The sequence below is a fragment of the Delphinus delphis genome, chromosome 4, assembly GCF_949987515.2.
Source record: "Delphinus delphis chromosome 4, mDelDel1.2, whole genome shotgun sequence".
Classification (NCBI taxonomy): domain Eukaryota; kingdom Metazoa; phylum Chordata; class Mammalia; order Artiodactyla; family Delphinidae; genus Delphinus; species Delphinus delphis.
Genome location: NC_082686.1, coordinates 109,584,232 through 109,609,180, shown reverse-complemented (window position 1 = coordinate 109,609,180; position 24,949 = coordinate 109,584,232). Strand labels below are relative to the sequence as shown.

Sequence of the window (24,949 nt, the reverse complement as noted above, 5' to 3'; positions counted from 1 at the left end):
GTCTCTTGACCACCCAGTATCAAGTAATGCCTGCTCCATCTCTTTCTCATCACGTGGTTTCATTTTTTTTCCTTGATATTTTCTTTTTTTTTTTAAATTGTGTGTGTGCATGTGTTTTTAAGTATCTGGCTTCCTCTCCCCATAAACTTTTTTTTTTTTTTTTTTTTTTTTTGCGGTACGCGGGCCTCTCACTGTTGTGGCCTCTCCCATTGCGGAGCACAGGCTCCGGACGCGCAGGCTCAGTGGCCATGGCTCACGGGCCCAGCCGCTCTGCGGCATGTGGGATCTTCCCAGACCGGGGCACTAACCCGTGTCCCCTGCATCGGCAGGCAGACTCTCAACCACTGCGCCACCAGGGAAGCCCCGCATAAACTTCTTGAAAGCAGAATCTTTGCCATCATGGACACCGCTTTATCCCCAAAACAGTGTCAGACACACAGTAAGTACACACACAGTGTGCTTTGTTTTAATGAATGAATCAATCTTGGGTTGGGTCCAGCTACCTCTAGGTACATAATGGCTTTCTTTCCAATCTTCTCATTTCACAAGGGCTTTGAGTTTTCATCCCTACTTATCATCAAGGTGTGCTGTGTGTGCTCCTTTTTTCCTCCTTTATTTCACTCTCTTATCTTTCCCTTTATCCCCTGCATTTGTGACTTTGCTTCTAGAACAATGAGTCTGCTTCTAGATTAGATGGGAGTCCAATAAACCATCATGGTGTCCTTCCAGGTTTGGAATTCAAGACGCATCACTCAACTTTGGGATGATTCTGGAAATTCTAAAAGGGACCTTCGCTCATGGCATTAAACTCCACTCCTTATTTTGTTAGGTATGCTCATGAAAAATCTCTTGATGCACAAACCTTGCCATGAATTAAAGTTTATTTTATTTTCTTCTTTTAGGAACTGAGAAACAACTCTGTTAGTAAAGAGAATTAAAAAGTGAAAGAGTTGGGTAGAAATGAATGAGTCAAGTAAATGAATGCCACTTCAGAGGTAAGAAGGGAAGCTGACTAGCTGTGAAAGGACTCAGGGTAGGAATATGCCCTGCACTCACCATGAGGAAGATCGAAAGGCCTGGCACGCTAATGAGAGGTATCCAGGGCATAGGAGAATACAGAGGCCTGCAGGAGAGGGGAGGGATGAAACTATGTGTTATATTGAGTGGAACTGCATGACATCTCAGAAAAGCTCTGGGCTTGAGTCGGTTAGACCTGAGACCAACACCTTGCCAGATGATCCTGGGAAAATGATTTAACTTAAACTTTTGCATGTCTCGACTTCCCTCACTGTAAAATGAGAAAATCATTATCTCCTATGCAGGAGGATCACGAGAATTAAATGTGTAATATATGCAAAGCCATCATCATAGTACTGAACACATAGGATGCACTCAGTACATGAGATTTGTTATTATGTGTGTTACTATTATTATTTTTTTTTTTATTTTTTGGCAATATGCAGACCTCTCACTGTTGTGGCCTCTCCCGTTGTGGAGCACAGGCTCCGGATGCGCAGGCTCAGCGGCCATGGCTCATGGGCCCAGCCGCTCCGTGGCACGTGGGATCCTCCCGGACCAGGGCACGAACCCGTATACCCTGCATCGGCAGGCGGACTCTCAACAACTGTGCCACCAGGGAAGCCCCTGTTACTATAATTTTGGTTGTTGTTATTATAAATATTATGCAGGCCTTAACTTAGATACTTGCTGTATTCCTTTCCTGCTGCCAAAAATGGGCAGCATATTAGGGCAAATAAGAACTACCCGTTGAGCAAAGGGAAATATTTCTCCTTCAGGAAATATTTCTATTAATTTCTAATCATCTCTCCCCCAGTTTTATTTCCCTGACTGAAAAGAAAAACTAATTCTTCCTTTGGATTTAGGGCGCTTTGAAAGCTTTCAAGAGCCCATGGTGGCAAGCTCGCTGACTGAAATGACATGAGCCCAATATAATGTCCCTGATCAGTTCACCACATTGAAAATTTGCAAAATGCATTGGCATAAAAGTGGGAGAGGCCTGTGAATGTAAACTGAAGTGACCTTCTACTTGTCCCAGTAGAAACCCTCAGTGCACAGTGGTCTGTCCAGCAAATGTCTCTGAAAGACCTGTAGGTCCCCATGGATGGCTTCACTGCTCTTTGGCCCTGGCGATTAGGGAGCCACAATGCAGGGGAGAGAGATGGAAGGGCTGTTTGTGAGCTGAGGCAAGAACCCTGGTTTTTGTTTTCCAGGGAAGAGTTTTATCTGGTACGGCTTCTATAAGCCAGTCCAGAAGTTGGAGATGTGCCACCAGAGAGTTACAGCACCAAGTATACCACAGCTCCTTTCCATTACTGTTATGTAATAACAAGACAATGTCACATGCCTTACTGTGTCATTAGGAGGATTCAAAATACAAAATACAAAGAGCCTGGCATCTAGTGGATGCTTACAGTATGGTAGCTGTAACTGTAATTCTTATTTTAATAGAAGTGAAAAAAAGGTTTATAGGACTTGAGAAGTTTCTGTCTGTGTTCAAAGGTACTGTTCAAATAACAATGAAGATGAAGACAAATAAAAGGGCAATCAATAATCTATTCTAGACAAAAGTTAAGAAGGACCAGTAAATCAACCAATTAGTAAGTCAAACAATGGTTGAAATGAATAAAATCTGTTTAACTTCTTGTCACATTTTAAATATATATATATTTTTCCAGATTTTATTGTGCCAGGGGCCAAAAGCTGGGAAGAAAACTCATCAATTTTAAATGAAAAAAGACATGAAAATACTTCATCCTTTGAGAATAAAAAGAATGAATAGAAAAAATTGACATTTTAATTAACTGGTTATGTGAACATTATAAACAACACACGAGATAATTGTGTGACTGTATATAGTCAACACAACACAATGGTTACAATGTTTTAGGCATTTACCATATAGGCTTCTAAGTACTTTTGTGTATTAAATCAGTTAAGCCTCACAATAACTCCATGAAGCACTATTATCCCCATTTTATTGATGAGGAAACTGAGACACAGGTAGGTTAAGTTACTCATCCAAAGTCACACAGCTTGGAAAAGGTTGAGCTGGCATTCAAACCCTGGTGGTCTGATTCATGAACCTGTACTTTAACCACTGTGCTGTATAGTGTTGTGTAATACATAATATTATAAATTTCTTTGGTATTTATAGCCCTTATTTCATTTCTTCTTCTTTTATTTATTTATTTATTTTTGGTGGTGCCACGTACCTTGCAGGATCTTAGTTCCTCAACCAGGGATTGAACCCTAGGGCCCCAGCAGAGAAAGTACTGAGTACCAACCACTGGACCCCCAGGGAATTCCCTCTCATATTTCTTTTTAAGAAGTTCAAATGTTAAATGCCTTTCATGTACCCTATCTCATGGCTTCATCATTTTTCCAACAGAAAACAGGGTTATTTTGACTTCTTTCTCTTCCTTAATATCCACAGTCAACCCACAGGGATTCTTCTGCCCTCACAATTTTTAAAAGAAACTCTTTTTTTCTTTTCCAATTCTACTGCTTTCTGATCCAACTCAGGTCTTCACTGTGCTTTTCCTGACCTGTGGTAGTATCCCCTCTCTATTCTCCCCTCCAGCTTCTCCCCTCCTCAAGCCGTACTTACATACAGATGTGTGTCTCCCCCAAGACAAAATACATTAGAATTCACAAGTGGGGGAGACTTGAGTACAAACAAGGTAAGCTGTTAGCCTGTGGTTCTAGAGGACATGATAACTATCTAATACCTTAAGTTTTCTTTGCTGAAAAATAATGAAGGATCAACTAGAACCTTAAGGACATTAAGTAAAATAAGCCAGTCACAAAAAGACAAGTACTGTATGATTCCACTTACACAAGGTATGTGAAGTAGTCAAATTCATAGAGTCAGGAAGTAGAATGGTGCTTGTGGGGGCTGAGGGGGAGGAGGCTGGGGAATTGCTGTTTAATAGATATGAAGTTTCAGTTTTGCAAGATGAAGGGAATTCTGGAGATGGATAGTTTTAATGGTAGCACAACAATGTGAATACACCTAATGCAATTGAACTGTACACTTAAAATGGTTAAAATGGAAAATTTTATGTCCTGCATATTTTACCACCATTTAAAAAATGTATAATTAAGTCTCACCTAGATTTTATCCAAAAAGTTGGAAAGTTTCTGTTTTAGACAGGTGACTAACAGCAGCACCTTACATTTGTATCATGGTTCACACTTACATATGTATATCATGCCATTTGAACCTAAAGACAACTTTGTGAAATAGAAATTATAGTTATGATCATTATCCCCAACTTTAAGTTTAGGAAATTTGAGGCTCAGATGGATTAAATGACCTGTTCTCAATCCTATACCTGGTAAATGATGCTAGAACTTGAATTAATGAAAGTTCGGTATTTTCCTAGGTATGGCTTTGAACTTTTATTTTAACACATAGCATTAGAAAATTGGTAACAGTATTAGACTGCCAGCCTGAGCAGTAAATTGTCATTCTGTTGCTTTCCTTGGAGGATTGAGGAGAAACCCAGAAGGTCTGCCATCCCTGAAAGTGTGTGGTGGCCAGAACAATTTGAGTTTACCTAACCACAGTATGGAAGTTACCCATCCCAGTATAGAGATGATGTGCTGAAGATTTGGAGGCTATTTGCATCAAGGATATTCTATTACTTGAGCAGAAATTTTGCATGGTTAACCACGAAGAATGAGACTTTGTGACATCATCCCTTTCTTTGTAAAACCCAGGTAGAATGAGAAGGAATTATTCTCTTTGAGATCACCTGAACTTGTGGTTTTTCCTGGCTTAGGGGAGAGAGAATGCTTTAAAATGGCATTTCCCCATTTATGGGTGGAATAATGGTGTATGAGATTACTTTTTAAAAGTCCATTAAGAGTGCATCAGCATATAGATGAAACAAGGTTGGCCATGAGTGATAATTACTGAAGCTGGTTGATGGGTACCTTGAGACTCACCATACTTATTATTCTCTCTATAAATTATAAAACAGCAATTCTCTAAGGGTTTTCTATGAGACGTTATGGAAAAAAAGAGGAGGTGTATTCTGTAGTCAAAATTTAGGAAATATAATTTACTAGATCCTTTCCTTGAAAGCCACAGTAAATATTAGACTATTAAAGACTCTGAAAAGTTCTGCCTTTAAGAGACCTTTAAAAACATTTTAACCCACGTTTTCTTCTCCAATCTGATTTGACTATTGAAACACCTGTTAACAACTTGTCAAACTAGCATTCCAATGGATGCACACTGGTGAACCTCTTTCAAAAGAGCATGTGGTGACTGTGTTCATGAGAGAGAACAAGAACCGGACAGTTTCCTGCTCTTTCTGCCAAGAACAGTTTTTCAGAACCGGAGAAGCTTTGTTTTCTTTTTTGTATCACGGTAGAAAAGCAAGGAAACCACTTGCTGACTATGAGTGAAGCCAATACACAGGATGGAGAAGCCTCAGCTTCATGTGCTGGGTTAGGCACACGCAGCAGGAACAGAATGTGTCTAGTGATTAAGGGCAGGCTTCTGGGATCATACAGCCTGGGTTCAAATCCTAGCTGTGTGACCATGAGCAAGTTGCTTAATCTCTTTGTGCCTCAATTCCTTCATCTATAAAACAGGGTTAATAGGGTTAATAAGGTTTTTACAAAAATGTTATAGAATGGTTTCCAGATTTAGAAAACAAAAATGCAGCATGCCCAAATGTTGCATGGAAACATAAACATACTAAAAATTTATTTGCTGTTTATCTGAAGTTCAAATTTAACTGGGCATCCTGTGTTTTCTGGTAACCTTATTTTATAGGGCTGTTGGGAGGATACTGTAACATAATCTATTGAAATTTCAAAACAGTGCCTGGCACATAGTAAAAAATTAAGTAACTATTGGTTATTGTCATTAATATTATCACTTTAATCAGAGGTACTTTCTTTTATTCTTGTTCTCCTAATAATTTTCTAGGGAATTTCCTCGGTATATAATTAAACCATTTATAGTCAGATATTCTCTTTAATCAGTAAAAAGAAGACAGTGGTATCTTCCAGCCAAGAAAGATGTATTAAGTTGCCCTTAATCTACCACTAATGGAAGAAATTTGAGGTAGGAAAAATTGTTAACGTTAGTCATGTGTGGTAATTGTTAAATTTTTTTAGCTCCTAGAGAGTTACCTTTGTAAGGTTTTTCTTAGGTATTAACAACTTAGTATTAACTTGTAGTCCCTGAACACATGCTAACTGAGAGTGTAGAGGGAGAAAGGAAACCCACAACAGTTTGGTAGCTAAGGGAAGTCAGCCTGATGTTGTAAAACATGGAGGAAAGAATGGACCAGATGCTGTTAGCTGAGAGTTCACTGTAATATCCCAAAAAGGATTTTCCCTCAACCAGCTTGTCATGGTGTTGACAGTACAATTCCTGCAGAGTCCCTACACTTGCTTAATGCACATGTTTGCAAGGAACACACTGATATAAGTAAAAGTGTAACTTACATGGATTTCCCTATATAAAGTACACAGTGTTCTACAGCTTTTTTTTTTTTCCAACACAGAAGCCTGACAGCTGGTGAATCATTCATAAATAAATTGATGATATATTTCTCTGGTCTCTCTCTCTCTCTCTCTCTCTCTCATTGCTGGTCTCTCTCTTTCTCTCATTGTTGACTCATAGTAAAGATTTATTGGACTAAAAATCATGATTTGCATAAACATATGGTTATGAAATTTTTCTTTAGAAGGTAAAGAAAGGAGTCCTGAGTACAGCAAGCTAAGAAAAATAAAAACTTCGTGTTTAATTTTTAAGTAAAAGTTGACTTTCCTTGAAATTATAAAAATAAATTTTGGATATTCTTTCAGAAAGAAAATGTACTTATCAGCATACTTTCACTCTACCAAATGAAAAAATGTGATGAAGAAAAAGAGATCAAGAAAGCCTGCAAATTTCAAGGAGAGAGTCAGAGGCAGAGACAGACAGTGAGTAAAACAGAAAAAAGAGAAATAGAGAAACAGAGAGAATCAAAGACCACACAGAAAGTGAGAGATATAAAGGAATTAATTCCAAGACAGTAAAGTAGTAAATCCCCTTTACTTTGCAATCTCTCTCCCTATCTATTTTTTAAGGCGATGCCAACAGTATATTTTCTTTCCTTGACAACATACAGTAGCTGCCCCATCCCCCCTTTCCTAACTTGTCACACATACCATGGGTTGGGAAAAACATGATTTTAATGGTCAACCAAATCTATGCTTCAGGAAGTCATCCTACAACTCGAGTTTAGTTTTACTTTAATGCTTCAAAGACTGCTTATAAATATATCAGGAAAAAGGGAAAGGGCTACTTAATTTAGAAAATGACTGTTTTTTGGCTTGCCAACACATAGTCATTAAATTGAATGAAGCCAATTTAGCTTCTGGTGCTAAACAGACCTAGAGGAGGTGTCTCCTGGCCTCGAGTAGCTATCAAAAGGGATCTACATTCAAGGCATTGTAAAGTAAGTGAATAGATAAATAACATTCGTAAAGTAAAAAATAACCAAACCAAACGGGCTTTTGTCAGGACATGTTCGCTCTTCATTATGAGGAAGTTGCAAAACTTGCATATTCAGCTTTCTGAGTTTGGTCTTCAGGAGACTACACTAGGGTAAAATGAAACCTGACACTTGATTTTCACACCCTGCTGGTAACAATTTTATAGGAAAAGCAATGAGGAAAGTCTACTCACCAATGTCACAAACCTCAGCTCCTTGGCTCCTACACCTCGGTCCAGCCAGAAGGAAAGCAGGAGGCTAAGGCGAAGGCTTGCTGCCCTGGCCACAAGGAGGGTGGCAGCTCTCATTCTGGGGTGAGCTGCTTCTGGCTGGAGTTGGGACGTGCTGCTTCCAGGGCAAAAGCCATTAGAGGGGAAGCTATTTAACCAAGGGATTGAAAGGGAAGTGGGAGGAGCCAAGACTCGTGAATAGTAAAATCTCCAGGTGGCTTGGGGTGGGGTGTGGCCTGTGTCTGGTCAGATCATTTTTGGACTGGGTGTTAGAGCTTATGGTCTTCCGGATTTAAGTTAGAACACTAAGGCCCAGAAAGGGGAGAGCTGTTGCTCAAGGTCACAGAGCACATTACTAGATATTTCTTTTTTAGTTTATCTTTATCCTTTGTTTAGATGGAGTCTGATACAATGTTTGTTTTGTGGCTGTCACTTGGGAAAGGGATAGACCCTAAGTTTGGACACCTCAGGCCAGTGATTCCTAATTTTTTTGGCAATCTGGAATTATAGGGAGAGAAATATGAAAGGAACTGCAGATAATAACATATATTGGGTGTATTCTCCAAGCCAAACATGGCGTCCTTTTCTAAACTCTCATGTAGCCTATTTTTAAGTAGAAGAAAACTAAGAGCAACTTTATTTTGAGAATTTTTAGTCACACTTTGAGATATTTGGGGCTCATCTGAGGTATCTCAAAATTAGGATTACAATTACCTTACATAACCTGACACAGTTAACAAACAACAACAACCACACACTAACCTACAGCCCTGTACTATTAGTCACCAACTCTGGCCAGGAGTCTTACAGTCTGGGCAAGTTACACCCTTGCTTCTCCAGCCGTGATCTAATCAAGGATGTTACAAAACAGGATAATCCGGACTGAGAGAATTTAGATTTCCATTTTCTCCCCGACCTGTCAGCCCCATATAGGCTAAAACAGGATTTTTTGTGCAAAGCTGCCTGTCGGGATGCTCCCACCTCATCAGAAGAGGGAACAACCCATTCTCTGGTACACTGCACTTGGGAGACCTCTGTTGTTATGTGATCACAGGGTGTCCTAGAATGTGGTACATAGGAGAGCTGTTGCTTTTTCCAGTGTGGGGAAATATGTGTGAAGAAGGAATGCATGTATGGTTGGGGTTTGATATTTAAGGGGACTTGTGACCCTCTATTTACCATCACATTCTCCACCTGCCAGTCCCCACTGTCATTTTTAATGGGTGAGATATTGAGGAGAAGAGTGTAGGGAAAAGGGGATGAAAACTAAGAGGTTGTCCAGGGCAGAGATGAAGTCACCACTTGGATTCCTGTTACATGTACCAGGCAACCTGAGAACGGAAGCTCCACCACCTACTTACCATCCACACAGGCTTAGTTCTGAACCAGGTGCTTTAAATTGTGTCAGATACTTGATTCTGTGCAATGTCTTATTTTCTCAAGAATCAGCCGGCTCCTTGTTCTCCTATCTTCTTCCTTGTCTCACCCTTTGATTGATACCTGGCAGTATTCTGGCTATAGCTTTAGTGCTTCCTGATAATGGTTCTAACCTATCTGTGCCATCTTGTGCTAGGTTGGATAAACCTTACTTCTGACACAGACCCTACTTTTTCTGTGTCACATCTTCTGAACTTCTTTTAGCCTTCCAAGTATGAACAACAATAACAGCAACAGCTTTTTATAGAGAGTGCCAGAAAAATGTTACTTGAATTGAACACATAAGTGAATGGCTTTTACTTCTACTCTATTTCAGTCATCATCCTAACTTCTACTTTGATCATCAAATTATAAAGGGAGACAGAGATCATTAATGTAGTTCTGAATACCATGAAGTTGAGACTGAAAAGTCCTCTAAATTCATATGGATCTCATTTTAGGATCTTCTTTGGTCTCTTGAACCTTGAATTCATAAGGCCTTTGTAAAGACCTAAAATGTCATCGGGAATGAATATATGAATATGATATTATCGAAAGTGAGACTTGAAAAAATAGTGGGGTGTACTTATTGACATCCCAATGAACATGGCAATAATTTTAGTGTCAATAAGTAGCAGAACTTACTAGTGAAATCACTTTTGTCCCTCGTGGTACTCCTTTTGTCATATGTAAAGTGTTCAACCTCTAATTGGCCCAGTGTTAGGAAGTTCCATAAGCGGAGCAGATTGGGCTCATCAGAAAGCAAACTTCCAGGTGGAGATTTGCATGGGGGAAATTTATCAGGGAGTGCTCTCAGGATCAAAAACAGTAGGTGGAGGAGAAATAAACAGGACTGGGAAGAGAGAGAGGGCCTCAGTTGATGCTGCTAGTAATTCTGAAGCTGTGATGGCCTTTTGGAGTTGTCCTGAAGTGGGGAAAGTAGCCAGGCCTTTAATCCCTGCATTAGCCAGTCATGGGAGGCAGGCTGTTCCTGGCAGGGAGTGTGACAGTGGGTTAAAATGACTCTCTTCGGGAGGAGATTCTAGATGGCGGAAGAGTAAGACGTGGAGATCAACTTCCTCCCCACAAATACATCAGAACTACATCTACATGTGGAACAACCCCTACAGAACACCTACTGAATGCTGGCATAAGACCTCAGACCTCCCAAAAGGCAAGAAACTCCCCACGTACCTGGGTAGGGCAAAAGAAAAAAACAGAGACAAAAAATAGGGATGGGACCTGCACCAGTGGAGGGAGCTGTGAACGAGGAAAGTTTTCCACACACTAGGAAGCCCCTTCACTGGCGGAGATGGGGGGTGGCGGAGGGGGGAAGCTTTGGAGCCACGGAGGAGAGCGCAGCAACAGGGGTGTGGAAGGCAAAGCGGAGAGATTTCAGCACAGAGGAATCGGTGCCAACCAGCACTCACCAGCCCGAGAGGCTTGTCTGCTCACCCACCGGGGCGGGTGGGGGCTGGGAGCTGAGGCTCAAGCTTTGGTCGGGTCCCAGGCAGAGGACTGGGGTTGGCTGCATGAACACAGCCTGAAGGGGGCTAGTGCACCACAGCTAGCCAGGAGGGAGTCCAGGGAAAAGTCTGGAACTGCCTAAGAGGCAAGAGACGTTTTCTTACCTCTTTATTTCATGGTGCGTGAGGAGAGGGAATTAAGGGCACCGCCTAAACGAGCTCCAGAGACGGGCGCGAGCCGGGGCTATCAGCGAGGTCCCCAGAGACGGGCATGAGACACTAAGACTGCTGCAGCCACCAAGAAGCCTGTGTGCAAGCACAAGTCACTATCCACACCTCCCCTCCCAGCAGCCTGTGCAGCCTGCCACTGCCAGGGTCCCATGATCCAGCGACAACTTCCCTGGGAGAACACATAGCCCACCTCAGGCTGTTGAAAGGTCATGCTGGCTTCTGCCGCCACAGACTCGCCCTGCATTCAGTGCCGCTCCCTCCCCCGCCCCACCAGTCAGAGTGATCCAGAGACCCCTAATCAGCTGCTTCTTTAACGCCGTCTTGTCTGGACCGGAACAGACACCCTCAGGCGACCTACACTCAGAGGTGGGGCCAAATCCAAAGCTGAACCCAAGGAGCGGAGCGAACAAAGAAGAGAAAGGGAAATCTCTCCAAGCAACCTCAGCAGCAGCAGATTAAATCTCCACAATCAACTTGATGTACCTTGCATCTGCGGAATATCTGAATAGACAACAAATCATCCCCAATTGAGGCAGTGGACTTTGAGAACAATGATATATTTTTTCCTTTTTCTCTTTTTGTGACTGTTTATGTGTATGCTTCTGTGTTTGATTTTGTCTGTATAGCTTTGCTTTTACCATTTGTCCTAGGGTTCTGTCTGTCCGTTTTTTGTTTTAGTATAGTTTTTAGCACTTGTTATCATTGGTGAATTTGGTTTTTGGTTTGGTTGCTCTCTTCTTTCTTTTTTTTAATTACTTAAAATTTTATTTTTAATAATTATTTTTATTTTAATAAATTTATTTTATTTTATTGTTTTCTTTCTTTCTTCTTTTCTCTTTTTATTCTGAGCAGTGTGGATGACAGGCTCTTGGTGCTCTGGCTGGGCATCAGGCCTGTGCCTCTGAGGTGGGAGAGCCGAGTTCAGGACTGTGGTCCACCAGAGACCTCCCAGCTCCACGTAATATCAAATCGCGAAAATCTCCCAAACATCTCTATCTAAACTCCAAGACCCAGCTTCACTCAATGACCAGCAAGCTACAGTGCTGGACACCCAATGCCAAACAAGTAGCCAGACAGGAACACAAACCCACCCATTAGCAGAGAGGCTACCTAAAATTATAATAAGGTCAGAGACACCACAAAACATACCACCGGACATGGTACTGCACACCAGAAAGACAAGATACAGCCTCATCCACCAGGACACGAGCACTAGTCCCCTCAACCAGGAAACCTACACAACCCACTGAACCAACCTTAGCCTCTGGGGACAGACACCAAAAACAATGGGAACTAGAACCTGCAGCCTGCAAAAAGGAGACATCAGACACAATAAGTTAAGCAAACTGAGAAGACATAGAAACACAGAGCAGATGAAGGAGCAAGGTAAACACCCACCAGACCAAACAAATGAAGAAGAAATAGTCTACCTGAAAAAGAATTCAGAGTAATGATAGTAAAGATGATCCAAAATCTTGGAAACATAATGGAGAAAATACAAGAAAAGTTTAACAACAACCTAAAGAACTAAAGAGAAAACAAACGATGAATAACACAACAAATGACACTAAAAATACTCTAGAAGAAATCAATAGCAGAAAAACCAGGGCAGAAGAATGGATAAGTGACCTGGAAGATAAAAATGTGGAAATAACGGGCTTCCCCGGTGGCGCAGTGGTTGGGAGTCCACCTGCCAATGCAGGGGATGCAGGTTTGTGCCCTGGTCTGGGGGAATCCCACATGCCACAGAGCGGCTGGGCCCGTGAACCATGGCTGCTGGGCCTGCATGTCCAGAGCCTGTGCTCTGCAGTGGGAGAGGCCACAAAAGTGAGAGGCCCGTGTACTGCAAAAAACAAACAAACAAAAAGAGTGGAAATAAATACTGCAGAGCAGAATGAATAAAAATGAAAAAAATTGAGGACACATTCAGAGCCATCTGGGACAACATAAAATGCACCAACGTTCAAATTATAGGGGTCACAGAAGAAGAAGAGAAAAAGAAAGGGACGATGATTACCTTAAATATAAATGGATTAAATGCTCCAACAAAAAGACATAGACTGGCTGAATGTGAAAAAAAACAAGACCCATATATATGCTGTCTACAAGAGACCCACTTCAGACCTAGGGACACATACAGACTGAAAGTGAGGGGATGAAAAAAGATATTCCATGCAAATGGAAATTAAAAAAAAGATGGAGTAGCAATTCTCATATCAGACAAAATTGACTTTAAAACAAAGACTATTACAAGAGACAAAGAAAGACATACATAATGATCAAGGGATCAATCCAAGAAGAAGATATAACAATTGTAAATATTTATGCACCCAACATAGGAGCACCTCAATACATAAGGCAAATACTAACAGCCATAAAAGGGGAAATTGACAGTAACATCATCATAGTAGGGGACTTTAACACCCCACTTTCACCAATGGACAGATCAACCAAAATGAAAATAAATAAGGAAACACAAGTTTTAAATGATACATTAAACAAGATGGACTTAATTGATATTTATAGGACATTCCATCCAAAAATAAAAGACTACACATTCTTCTCAAGTGCTCATAGAACATTCTCTAGGATAGATCATATTGTGGGATGTCAATTACAGGAAAAAAGTGTGTAAGTTATACAAACACATGGAGGCTAAACAACACACTACTTAATAATGAAGAAATCACTGAAGAAACCAAAGAGGAACTCAAAAAATACCTAGAATCAAATGACAATGAAAACACAATGACCCAAAACCTATGCAATGCAGCAAAAGCAGTTTTAGGAGGGAACTTTATAGCGATACAATCCTACCTCAAGAAAAAAGAATCCTCTCAAATAAACAACCTAACATTACACCTAAAGCAATTAGAGAATGAAGAACAAAAAAACCCCAAAGTTAGCAGAAGGAAAGAAATCATAAAAATCAGATCAGAAATAAATGAAAAAGAAATGAAGGAAACAATAGCAAAGATCAATGAAACTAAAAGCTGGTTCTCTGAGAATATAAACAAAATTGATAAACCATTAGCCAGACTTATCAGGATAAAATGAGAGAAGACTCAGATCAATAGAATTAGAAATGAAAAAGGAGAAGTAACAACTGACACTGCAGAAACACAAAGGATAATGAGAGATTACTACAAGCAACTCTATGGCAATAAAATGGACAACCTGGAAGAAATGGACAAATTCTTAGAAGTACACAACATTCCCAGACTGAACCAGGATGAAGTAGAAAATATGAGCAGACCAATCACAAGCACTGAAATTGAAACTGTGATTAAAAACCTTCCAACCAACAAAAGCCCAGGACCAGATGGCTTCACAGGCGAATTCCATGAAACATTTACAGGAGAGCTAACACCTATCTTGCTCAAACTCTTCCAATACATAGCAGAGGGAGGAACACTCCCAAACTCATTCTGTGAAGCCACCATCACTCTCATACCAAAACCAGAAAAAGATGTCAGAAAGAAAGGCCTACTACAGGCCAATATCACTGATGAACATAGATGCAAAAACCCTCAACAAAATAGTAGCAAACAAAATCCAACAATACATTAAAAGGATCATACATTATGATGAAGTGGGGATTATCCCAGGAATGCAAGGATTCTTCAATATATGCAAATCAATCAATGTGATACACCATATTAACAAACTGAAGGATAAAAACCATATGATCATCTCAATAGATGCAGAGAAAGCTTTTGACAAAATTCAACACCGGTTTCTGATAAAAAACCCTCCAGAAAGTAGGCATACAGGGAGCTTACCTCAACATAATAAAGGCCATATATGACAAACCCACAGCCAACATCGTGCTCAATGGTGAAACACTGAAAAGATTTACACTAAGATCAGGAAGAAGACAAGGTTGTCCACTCTCACCACTATTATTCTGCATTGTTTTGGAAGTTTTAGCCACAACAATCAAGAGAAGAGAAAGAAATAAATAAAAGAAATCCAAATCGGAAAATAAGAAGTAAACTGTCACTGTTCAGAGATGACATGATACTATATATAGAAAATCCTAAAGATGTTACCAGAAAATTACTAGAGATAATCAATGAACTTGCTAAAGTAGCAGGATACAAAATTAATGCACAGAAATCTCTTGCATTCCTGAACACTAATTATGAAAAATCTGAAAGTGAAATTAAGGGAACACTCCCATGTACCATTGCAACAAAAAGAATAAATACCTAGGAATAAACTTACCTAAGGAGACAAAAGACCTGTATGCAGAAAACTGTAAGAAACTGATGAAAGAAATTAAAGATGATACAAATAGATGGAGAGATAACCATGTTCTTGGATTGGAAGAATCAACATTGTAAAAATGACTATACTATCCAAAGCAATCTATTGATTCAGTTCAATCCCTCTCAAACTACCCCTGGCATTTTTCACAGAACTAGAACAAAAAATTTCACAATTTATATGGAAACACAAAAGACACCAAATAGCCAAAGCAATCTTGAGAACGAAAAACGGAGCTGGAGGAATCAGACTCCATGACTTCAGACTATACTAGAGAGTGAAGGTAATCAAGACAGTATGGTACTGGCACAAAAACAGACATATAGATCAATGGAACAGGATAGAGAGCCCAGAGGTAAACCCACGCACATATGGTCACGTTATTTTTGATAAATGAGACAATGATATACAATGGAGAAAAGACAGCCTCTTCAAGTGGCTCTGGGAAATTGGATGGCTACATGTAAAAGAATGAAATTAGAACACTCCCTAACACCATACGCAAAAATAAACTCAAAATGGATTAAAGAACTAAATTTCAAGCCAGAGGCTATAAAACTCTTTGAGGAAAAAATAGGCAGAACACTCTATGACATAAATCACAGCAAGATCCTTTTTGACCCACCTGTTAAAGAAATGGAAATATAAACAAAACTAAACAAATTGGACCTAATGAAACAATAGATTTTGCGCAGCAAAGGAAACCATAAAGAAGACAAAAGACAACCCTCAGAATGGGAGAAAATATTTGCAAATGAAGCAACTGACAAAGGATTAATCTCCAAAATTCACAAGGAGCTCATGCAGCTCAATGTCATAAAAAAAAAAAAAAACCCAAACCAGAAATGGGCAGAAGACCTAAATAGACATTTCTCCGAAGAAGATATAGAGATTGTCAACAAACACATGAAAGAATGCTCAACATCATTAATCATTAGAGAAATGCAAGTCAAAACTACAATGAGATATAATCTCACACCAGTCAGAATGGCCATGATAACAAAATATACAAACAATAAATGCTGGAGAGGGTGTGGAGAAAAGGGAACCCTCTTGCACTGTTGGTGGGAATGTAAATTGATACAGCCACTATGGAGAACAGTATGGACGTTCCTTAGAAAACTGAAAAAAACTACCATGTGACCCAGCAATCCCACTGCTTGGCATACACCGTGCAAAAACCATAATCCAAAAAGTCATGTACCACAGTGTTCACTGCAGCTCTATTTACAATAGCCAGGGCATGGAAGAAACCTGAGTGTCCATCAACAAATGAATGGATAAAGAAGATGTGGCACATATATACAATGGAATATTAGCCATAAAAAGAAACGAAATTGAGTTATTTGTACTGAGGTGGATGGACTTACAGTGTGTCATACAGAGTGAAGTACGTCAGAAAGACAAAAACAAATACTGTATGGTAACACATATATATGGAATCTAAAAAAGAAAAAACAGTCATGAAGAACCTAGGGGCAGGACGGGAATAAAGAAAAGACTTACTAGAGAATGCACTTGATGACACGGGGAGGGGGAAGGGTAAGCTGGGACAAAGTGAGAGAGTGGCATGGACATATATACACTACCAAATGTAAAACATAGCCAGTGGGAAGCAGCCGCATAGCACAGGGAGATCGGCTCAGTGCTTTGTGACCACCCAGAGGGGTAGGACAGGGAGTGTGGGAGGGAGGTGCAAGAGCGAAGAGATATGGGGATATATGTATATGTATAGCTGATTCACTTTGTTATAAAGTACAGACTAACTCACCTTTGTAAAGCAATTATACTCCAATAAAGATGTTAAAGAAAATAAAAGGTATCAATGTGCACATTTCAGAGACTTAAGAAAAACAAAAAACCTCTCTTCTCCAGTGGCAGTTCTCAAAGGAATTGACAGTTGAGTGATGTCAGACAACAAATTCCCGAGAGCTGGGGCAAATTAACTCTGTAGGTCATGAAGGGATATCTGGATGGTGTCGCATACAATCCATTACAATGAACAAATATTTGTAGGGAAAAAAAATTCACGATCCTTGGTAGATAAAGAGCTATAAAATCACCAAGTGAGCCTCTGATAGCAAGAGTCTGGGTTGGAGTGGAGATCCATCAATAGGTATATTATTTGTTCCCAGGTAGGACTGCTGTGTTAAAACTCTCTGACTTGCTACATCCTTACGATTCTATTATTTGGTTCTCAGTGCCTTATGGAATGTTGGGCATGCAATAATATTGACTGATGATATTGATATAAAGGGAAATATTTGTAATCGAGGCTTGTTAAAATGTTAGCTTATTTGAGGCAAAATTTTATATAAGATTTGTTTAGAGTAAAAGTTCACCCCTCAACTGATCATTTTGTGGTCTTGTGTGTGTATATGTCTGTTGGACCTTGTCATAAAATAACTATTTTTTTTACATCTTTATTGGAGTATAATTGCTTTACAATGGTGTGTTAGTTTCTGCTTTATAACAAAGTGAATCAGTTATACATATACATATGTTCCCATATCTCTTCCCTCTTGCGTCTGTCTCCCTCCCAACCTCCGTATCCCACCCATCCGTGTGGTCACAAAGGACGGAGCTGATCTCCCTGTGCTATGCGGCTGCTTCCCACTAGCTAGCTATTTTACGTTTGGTAGTGTATATATGTCCATGCCACTCTCTCACTTTGTCACAGCATACCCTTCCCCCTCACCATATGCTCAAGTCCATTCTCTAGTAGGTCTGTGTCTTTATTCCCATCTTACCCCTAGGTTCTTCATGACATTTTTTTCTTATATTCCATATATACGTGTTAGCATACAGTGTCTTTCTCTTTCTGACTTACTTCACTTTGTATGACAGACTCTAGGTCCATCCACCTCACTATAAATAACTCAATTTCATTTCTTTTTATGGTTGAGTAATATTCCATTGTATATATGTGGTCACATCTTCTTTATCCATTCATCCAGTGATGGACACTTCTCTGGGCTATTGTAAGTAGAGCTGCAATGAACATTTTGGTACATGACTCTTTTTGAATTATGGTTTCCTCAGAGTATATGCCCAAGAGTGGGATTGCTGGGTCATATGGTAGTTCTATTTGTAGCTTTTTAAGGAACCTCCAAGCTGTTCTCCATAGTGGTTGTACCAATTCACTTTCCCACCAGCAGTGTAAGAGTGTTCCCTTTTCTCCACACCCTCTCCAGCATTTATTGTTTGTATATTTTGTTATGATGGCCATTTGACTGGTGTGAGATGATATCTCTTTGTAGTTTTGACTTGCATTTCTCTAATGATTAATGATGTTCAGCATTCTTTCATGTGTTTGTTGACAATCTCTATATCTTCTTTGGAGAAATGTCAATTTAGGCGTTCTGTCCACTTTTGGATTGGGTTTTTTTTTTTTTTGTTGTTGTTATTGAGCTGCATGAACTGCTTATAAATTTTAGCAATTAATCCTTTGTCAGTTGCTTCATTTGCAAATATTTTCTCCCATTCTGAGGGCTGTCTTTTGGTCTTGTTTAAGGTTTCCTTTGCTGTGCAAAAGCTTTGAAGTTTCATTAGGTCCCATTTTTTTTTTTTTTTTATTTCCATTTCTCTAGGAAGTGGGTCAAAAAGGATCTTGCTGTGATTTATGTCACAGAGTGTTCTGCCTGTGTTTTCCTCCAAGAGTTTGACAGTTTCTGGCCTTACATTGAGGTCTTTAATCCATTATGACCCTATTTTTGTGTATGGTTCTAGGGAGTGATCTAATCTCATACTTTTCCATGTACCTGTCCAGTTTTCCCTGCACCACTTTCTCCACTGTACATTCCTGCCTCTTTTATCTAAGATAAGGTGACCATATGTGTGTGGGTTTATCTTTGGGCTTTCTATCCTGTTCCCTGGATCTATCTTTCTGTTTTTTGTGCCAGTACCATACTGTCTTGATTACTGTAGCTTTGTAGTATAGTCTGAAGTCAGGGAGCCTGATTCCTCCAGCTTCATTTTTCATTCACAAGATTGCTTTGGCTATTTGGGGTCTTTTGTGTTTCAATACAAATTGTGAAATTTTTTGTTCTAGTTCTGTGAAAAATGCCAGTGGTAGTTGAATAGGTATTGCATTGAATCTGTAGATTGCTTTGGGTAGTACAGTCATTTTCACAATGTTGATTCTTCCAATCCAAGAACATGGTATATCTCTCCATCTATTTGTATCATCTTTAACTTCGTTCACCAGTGTCTTATAATTTTCTGCATAGAAATCTTTTGTCTCCTTAGGTAGGTTTATTCCTAGATATTTTATTCTTTTTGTTGCAATGGTAAATGGGAGTGTTTTCTTGATTTCATTTTCAGATTTTTCATCATTAGTGTATAGGAATGCCAGAGACTTCTGTGGTATCCTGCTACTTTACCAAATTCATTGATTAGCTCTAGTAGTTTTCTGGTAGCATCTTTAGGATTCTCTATGTATAGTATCATGCCAGCTGCAAACAGTGACAGGTTTACTTCTTTTTCGATTTGGATTCCTTTTATTTCCTTTTCTTCTCTGATTGCTGTGGCTAAAACTTCCAAAACTATGTTGAATAAGAGTGGTGAGAGTGGGCAACCTTCTCTTTTTCCTGATCTTAGTGGAAATGGTTTCAGTTTTTCACCATTGAGGACAATGTTGGCTGTGGGTTTGTCATATATGGCCTTTATTATGTTCAGGAAAGTTTCCTCTATGCCTACTTTCTGGAGGGTTTTTTATCATAAATGGGTGTTGAGTTTTGTCGAAAGCTTTCTCTGCATCTATTGAGATGATCATATGGATTTTTCTCTTTCAGTTTTTTGTATGGTGTATCACATTGATTGATTTGCGTATATTGAAGAATCCTTGCATTCCTGGAATAAACCCCACTTGATCATGGTGTATCATCCTTTTCATGTGCTGTTGGATTCTGTTTGCTAGTATTTTGTTGAGGATTTTTGCCTCTATGTTTATCAGTGATATTGGCCTGTAGTTTTCTTTCTTGGTGACATCTTTGTCTGGTTTTGCTATCAGGGTCATGGTGGCCTCGTAGAATGAGATTGGGAGTGTTCCTCCCTCTTCTATATTTTGGAAGAGTTTGAGAAGGATAGGTGTTAGCTCTTCTCTAAATGTTTGATAGAATTCGCCTGTGAAGCCATCTGGTCCTTGGCTTTTGTTTGTTGGAAGATTTTTAATCACAGTTTCAATTGCAGTGCTTGTGATTGGTCTGTTCATATTTTCTATTTCTTCCTGAGGCAATTTTGGCAGGTTGTGCATTTCCAAGAATTTGTCCATTTCTTCCAGGTTGTCCATCTTATTGGCATAGAGTTGCTTGTAGTTATCTCTCATGATCTCTTGTATTTCTGGAGTGTCAGTTTTTACTTCTCCTTTTTAATTTCTAATTCTATATATTTGAGTCTTCTCCCTTTTTTTCTTGATGAGTCTGGCTAATGGTTTATCAATTTTGTTTATGTTATCAAAGAACCAGCTTTTAGAGTTATTGATCTTTGCTATCTTTTCCTTCATTTCTTTTTCATTTATTTCTGATCTGATCTTTATGATTTCTTTCCCTCTGCTAACTTTGGGGTTATTTTGTTCTTCTTTCTCTAGTTGTTTTAGTTGTTAAGTTAGGTTGTTTATTTGAGATGATTCTTTTTTCTTGAGGTAGGATTGTATTGCTATAAACTTCCTTTTAGAACGGCTCTTGCTGCGTCCCATAGGTTTGGGTCATCGTGTTTTTATTGTCATTTATTTCTAGGTAGTGTTGGATTTCCTCTTTGATTTCTTCCGTGATCTCTTGGTTATTATGTTGTGTATGTTTTAGCCTCTCTGTGTTTGTATTTGTTACAAATTTTTTCCTGTAATTGATATCTAGTGTCATAGCATTGTGGTTGGAAAAGATACTTGATACTATTTCAATTTCCTTAAATTTACCAAGGCTTGATTTGTGACCCACGATATGATCTATCCTGGAGCATGTTCCATAGGCACTTGAGAGAAGGTGTACTCTGCAGCTTTTGGGTGGAATGTCCTATAAATATCAAGTCCATGATGTTTACTGTATCATCTAAAGCTTGTGTTTTCTTCTTTATTTTAATTTTGGATGATCTATCCATTGGTGAAAGTGGGATGTTAAAGTACCTTTGATTTGTTATGTCGATTTTCGATATGATTGTGTTATTGTCGATTTTCCCTTTTGTGCCTGTTAGCATTTGCCTTATGTATTGAGGTGCTCCTATGTTTGGTGCATAAATATTTACAATTGTTGTACCTTCTTCTTGGATTGATACCTTGATCGTTATGTAGTGTCCTTCCTTGTCTCCTATAATAGTCTTTGTTTAAAGTTTATTTTGTTTGATATGAGAATTGCTACTCCAGCTTTCTTTTGATTTCCATTTGCATGGCATATCTTTTTCCATCCCCTCACTTTCAGTCTGTATGTGTCCCTAGGTCTGAAGTGGGTCTCTTGTACACAGCATATATACGGGTCTTGTTTTTTTTATCCATTCAGCCAGTCTGTGTCTTTTGGTGGGAGCATTTAATCCATTTACATTTAAGGTAATTATCAATATGTATGTTCCTATTACGATTTTCTTAATTGTTTTGTGTGTATTATTGTCTTTTCCTTCTCTTGTGTTTCCTGCCTCGAGAAGTTCCTTGAGCATTTGTTGTAAAGCTGGGTTGGTGGTGCTGAATTCTCTTAGCTTTTTCTTGTCTGTAAAGATTTTAATTTCTCTGTCGAATGTGAATGAGATCCTTGCTGGGTCGAATAATCTTGGTTGTAGGTTTTTCCCTTTCATCACTTTAAATATGTCCTGCCACGCCCACTGGCTTGCAGAGTTTCTGCTGAAAGATCAGTTGTTAACCTTATGGGGATTCTCTTGTATATTATGTGTTGTTTTTCCCTTGCTGCTTTTAATATTTTGATAGTTTGATTAATATGTGTCATGGCATGTTTCTCCTTGGATTTATCCTGTATGGGACTCTCTGCTCTTCCTGGAGTTGATTAATTCCTTCCTTTCCCATATTAGGGAAGTTTTCAACTATAATCTCTTCAAATATTTTCTCAGTCCCTTCTTTTCCTCTTCTTCTTCTGGGACCCCTATATTTCAAATGTTGGTGCTTTTAATATTGTCCCAGAGGTCGCTGAGACTGTCCTCAATTATTTTCATCTTTTTTCTTTATTCTGCTCTGTGGTAGTTATTTCCACTATTTTATCTTCCAAGTCACTTATCCATTCTTTGGCCTCAGTTATTCTATTGATTCCTTCTAGAGAATTTTTTTTTCTATTTTTATTCTTGCTTTTTTTTTTCTTTCCAGAGAATTTTAAATTTCATTTGCTGTGTTGTTCATCATTGTTTGTTTGCTTTTTTGTCCTTTTAGGTCCTTGTTTAACGTTTCTTGTATTTTCTCCATTCTATTTCTAAGATTTTGGATCATCTTTACTATCATTATTCTGAATTCTTTTTAGGTAGATTGCTTATTTCCTCTTCATTTGTTTGGTCTGGTGGGTGTTTACCTTGCTCCTTCATGTGCTGTGTGTTTCTCTGTCTTCTCATTTTGCTTATCTTACTGTGTTTGGGGTCTCCTTTTCACAGGCTGCCAGTTCATAGTTCCCATTGTTTTTGGTGTCTGCCTGCAATGGCTAAGGTTGGCTCAGTGGGTTGTGTAGGCTTCCTGGTTGAGGGGAGTACTGCCTGTGTTCTGATGGATGAGGCTGGATCTTGCTTTTCTTGTGGTTAGGTCTGCGTCTGGTGGTGTGTTATAGGATTTCTGTAACCTTATCATGATTTTAGGCAGCCTCTCTGCTAATGGGTCCGTTTGTGTTCCTGTCTTGCTAGTTGTTTGGCATAGGGTGTTCAGCACTGTAGCTTGCTGGTCGTTGAGTGGAGCTGGGTCTTGGCATTCAGATTAAGATCTCTGGGATGTTTATGTCATTTGATAATTACGTGGAGCTGGGAGGTCTCTCGTGGACCGATGTCCTGAACCTGGCTATCCCACCTCAGAGACACAGGCCTGACACCTGGCCAGAGCACTAAGGCCCTGTCTGCCACATGGCTCAGAATAAAAGGGGAAAAAATATATATATATATAAAATAAAGTTATTAAAATAGAAAATAAAAATAATTATTAAAAATAAAAAAATTTTAAAGTAATTTTTAAAATTTTTAAAAAGGAAAGAAGGAAAGAAGGGAGCAACCAAACCAAAAAACAAATCCACCAATGATAAGAAGTGTTAGTAACTATACTGAAAAAAAAAAAAAAAAAGGACAGACGGCACCCTAGGACAAATGGTAAAAGCAAAGCTATACAGACAAAATCACCCAAAGAAGCATATACATACACACTTACAGAAAGAGATAAAGGAATAATATATATATGTTGTTGCTCCCAAAGTCCATTGCCTCGGTTTTCGGATGATTCATTCATTGTCTATTCAGGTATTCCACTGATGCAGGGTAAATCAAGTTGATTTTGAAAATTTAATCTGCTGCTCCTGAGACTGCTGGGAGAGATTTCCCTTTCTCTCCTTTGTTTGCAGAGCTCAGTTCTTGATTTGGCCTAGCCTCTGTGTGTAGGTCACCTAAGGGTCTCTGTTCTTCGATCAGACAGGACGGGGTTAAAGTGGCAGCTGATTAGGGGGCTCTGGCTCACTCAGGCCAGGGGGAGGGATTGTTACGGACTGCAGGGCGAGCCTGTGGCAGCAGAGGCCAGCGTGACATTGCAACAGCCTGAGGCACACAGTGTGTTCTCCTGGAGAAACTGTCATTGTCCCACAGTGTTGCGCTGCACAGGCTCCCAGGAGGGGAGGTGTGGATAGTGACCTATGCTTGCACACAGGCTTCTTGGTGGCTGCAGCAGCAGACTTAGCATTTCATACCTGTCACTGGTGTCCGCGCTGATAGCCACGGCTCATGCCTATCTCTGGAGGTCATTTAGGCGGTGCTCTGAATCCCCTTTCCACACGCATCCCGAAACAATGATCTCTTCCTTCTTAGGCAGGTCAGAGGTTTTCCCGGTCTCCCTCCCGGTTAGCTGTGGCTACTAGTCTACTTCAGGCTGTGTTCCTGCAGCCAACCCTAGTCCTCTCCCTGGGATCTGACCTCCGAAGCTTGAGCCTCAATTCCCACCCCCCACCCGCCCCGGCAGGTGAACAGACAAGCCTCTTGGGCCGGTGAGTCCTAGTCGGCACTGATCCTCTGTGAGGCAATCTCTCCACTTTGCCCTCTGCACCCCTGTTGCTGCGCTCTCCTCTGTGGCTCCAAAGCTTCCCCCTTGCCACCCCCATCTCCGCCAATGAAGGGGCTTCCTAGTGTGTGGAAACTTTTCCTCCTTCACAGGTCCCTCCCCCTGGTGCAGGTCCCATCCCTATTCTTTTGTCTCTGTTTTTTCTTTTGGCCTACCCAGGTCCGTGGGGTGTTTCTTGCCTTTTGGGAAGTCTGAGGTGTTCTGCCAGCATTCAGTAGGTGTTCTTTAGGAGTTGTTCCATATATAGATGTATTTCAGATGTATTTGTGGGGAGGAAGTTGATCTCCACGTCTTACGCTTCAGCCATCTTGAAGGTCTCCCCTAACAAAGATTTTGAAGCAAAAAAAAAAAAAAAAAAAAAGCTCCAACTAGCAACTGCCCATGAACACACTTGAAACAGATGAAAAATGGAAAGCCTCAGCAAGGAAATCAGAAGTCTCAGCAGAAGACACCGCAGTGGCCAGGACGGGTCACAGAGCCTTCCCTACCAGGAAGGGGGGAAACCAGTCTTGTCTCTTTTTGAAGACTTCTCTTTCTTCTTGGGGTCTCCATTCCAAGGAATCAGGAAGCTCACATTGAGTCCAATCA

General features: G+C 39.9%; 1 protein-coding gene across 1 annotated transcript in view; it reads right to left on the bottom strand.

Annotated features, from left to right (window-relative positions):
• Window positions 1–7,831, bottom strand: part of ACP3 (acid phosphatase 3) — a 39,995-nt gene extending 32,164 nt beyond the window's left edge. The window contains exon 1 of the mRNA XM_060010028.1: window positions 7,718–7,831. Within this exon, the coding sequence (XP_059866011.1) occupies window positions 7,718–7,831 (114 nt within the window). The remainder of the gene's footprint in view (window positions 1–7,717) is intronic.
• Window positions 7,832–24,949: the final 17,118 nt, after the last annotated feature.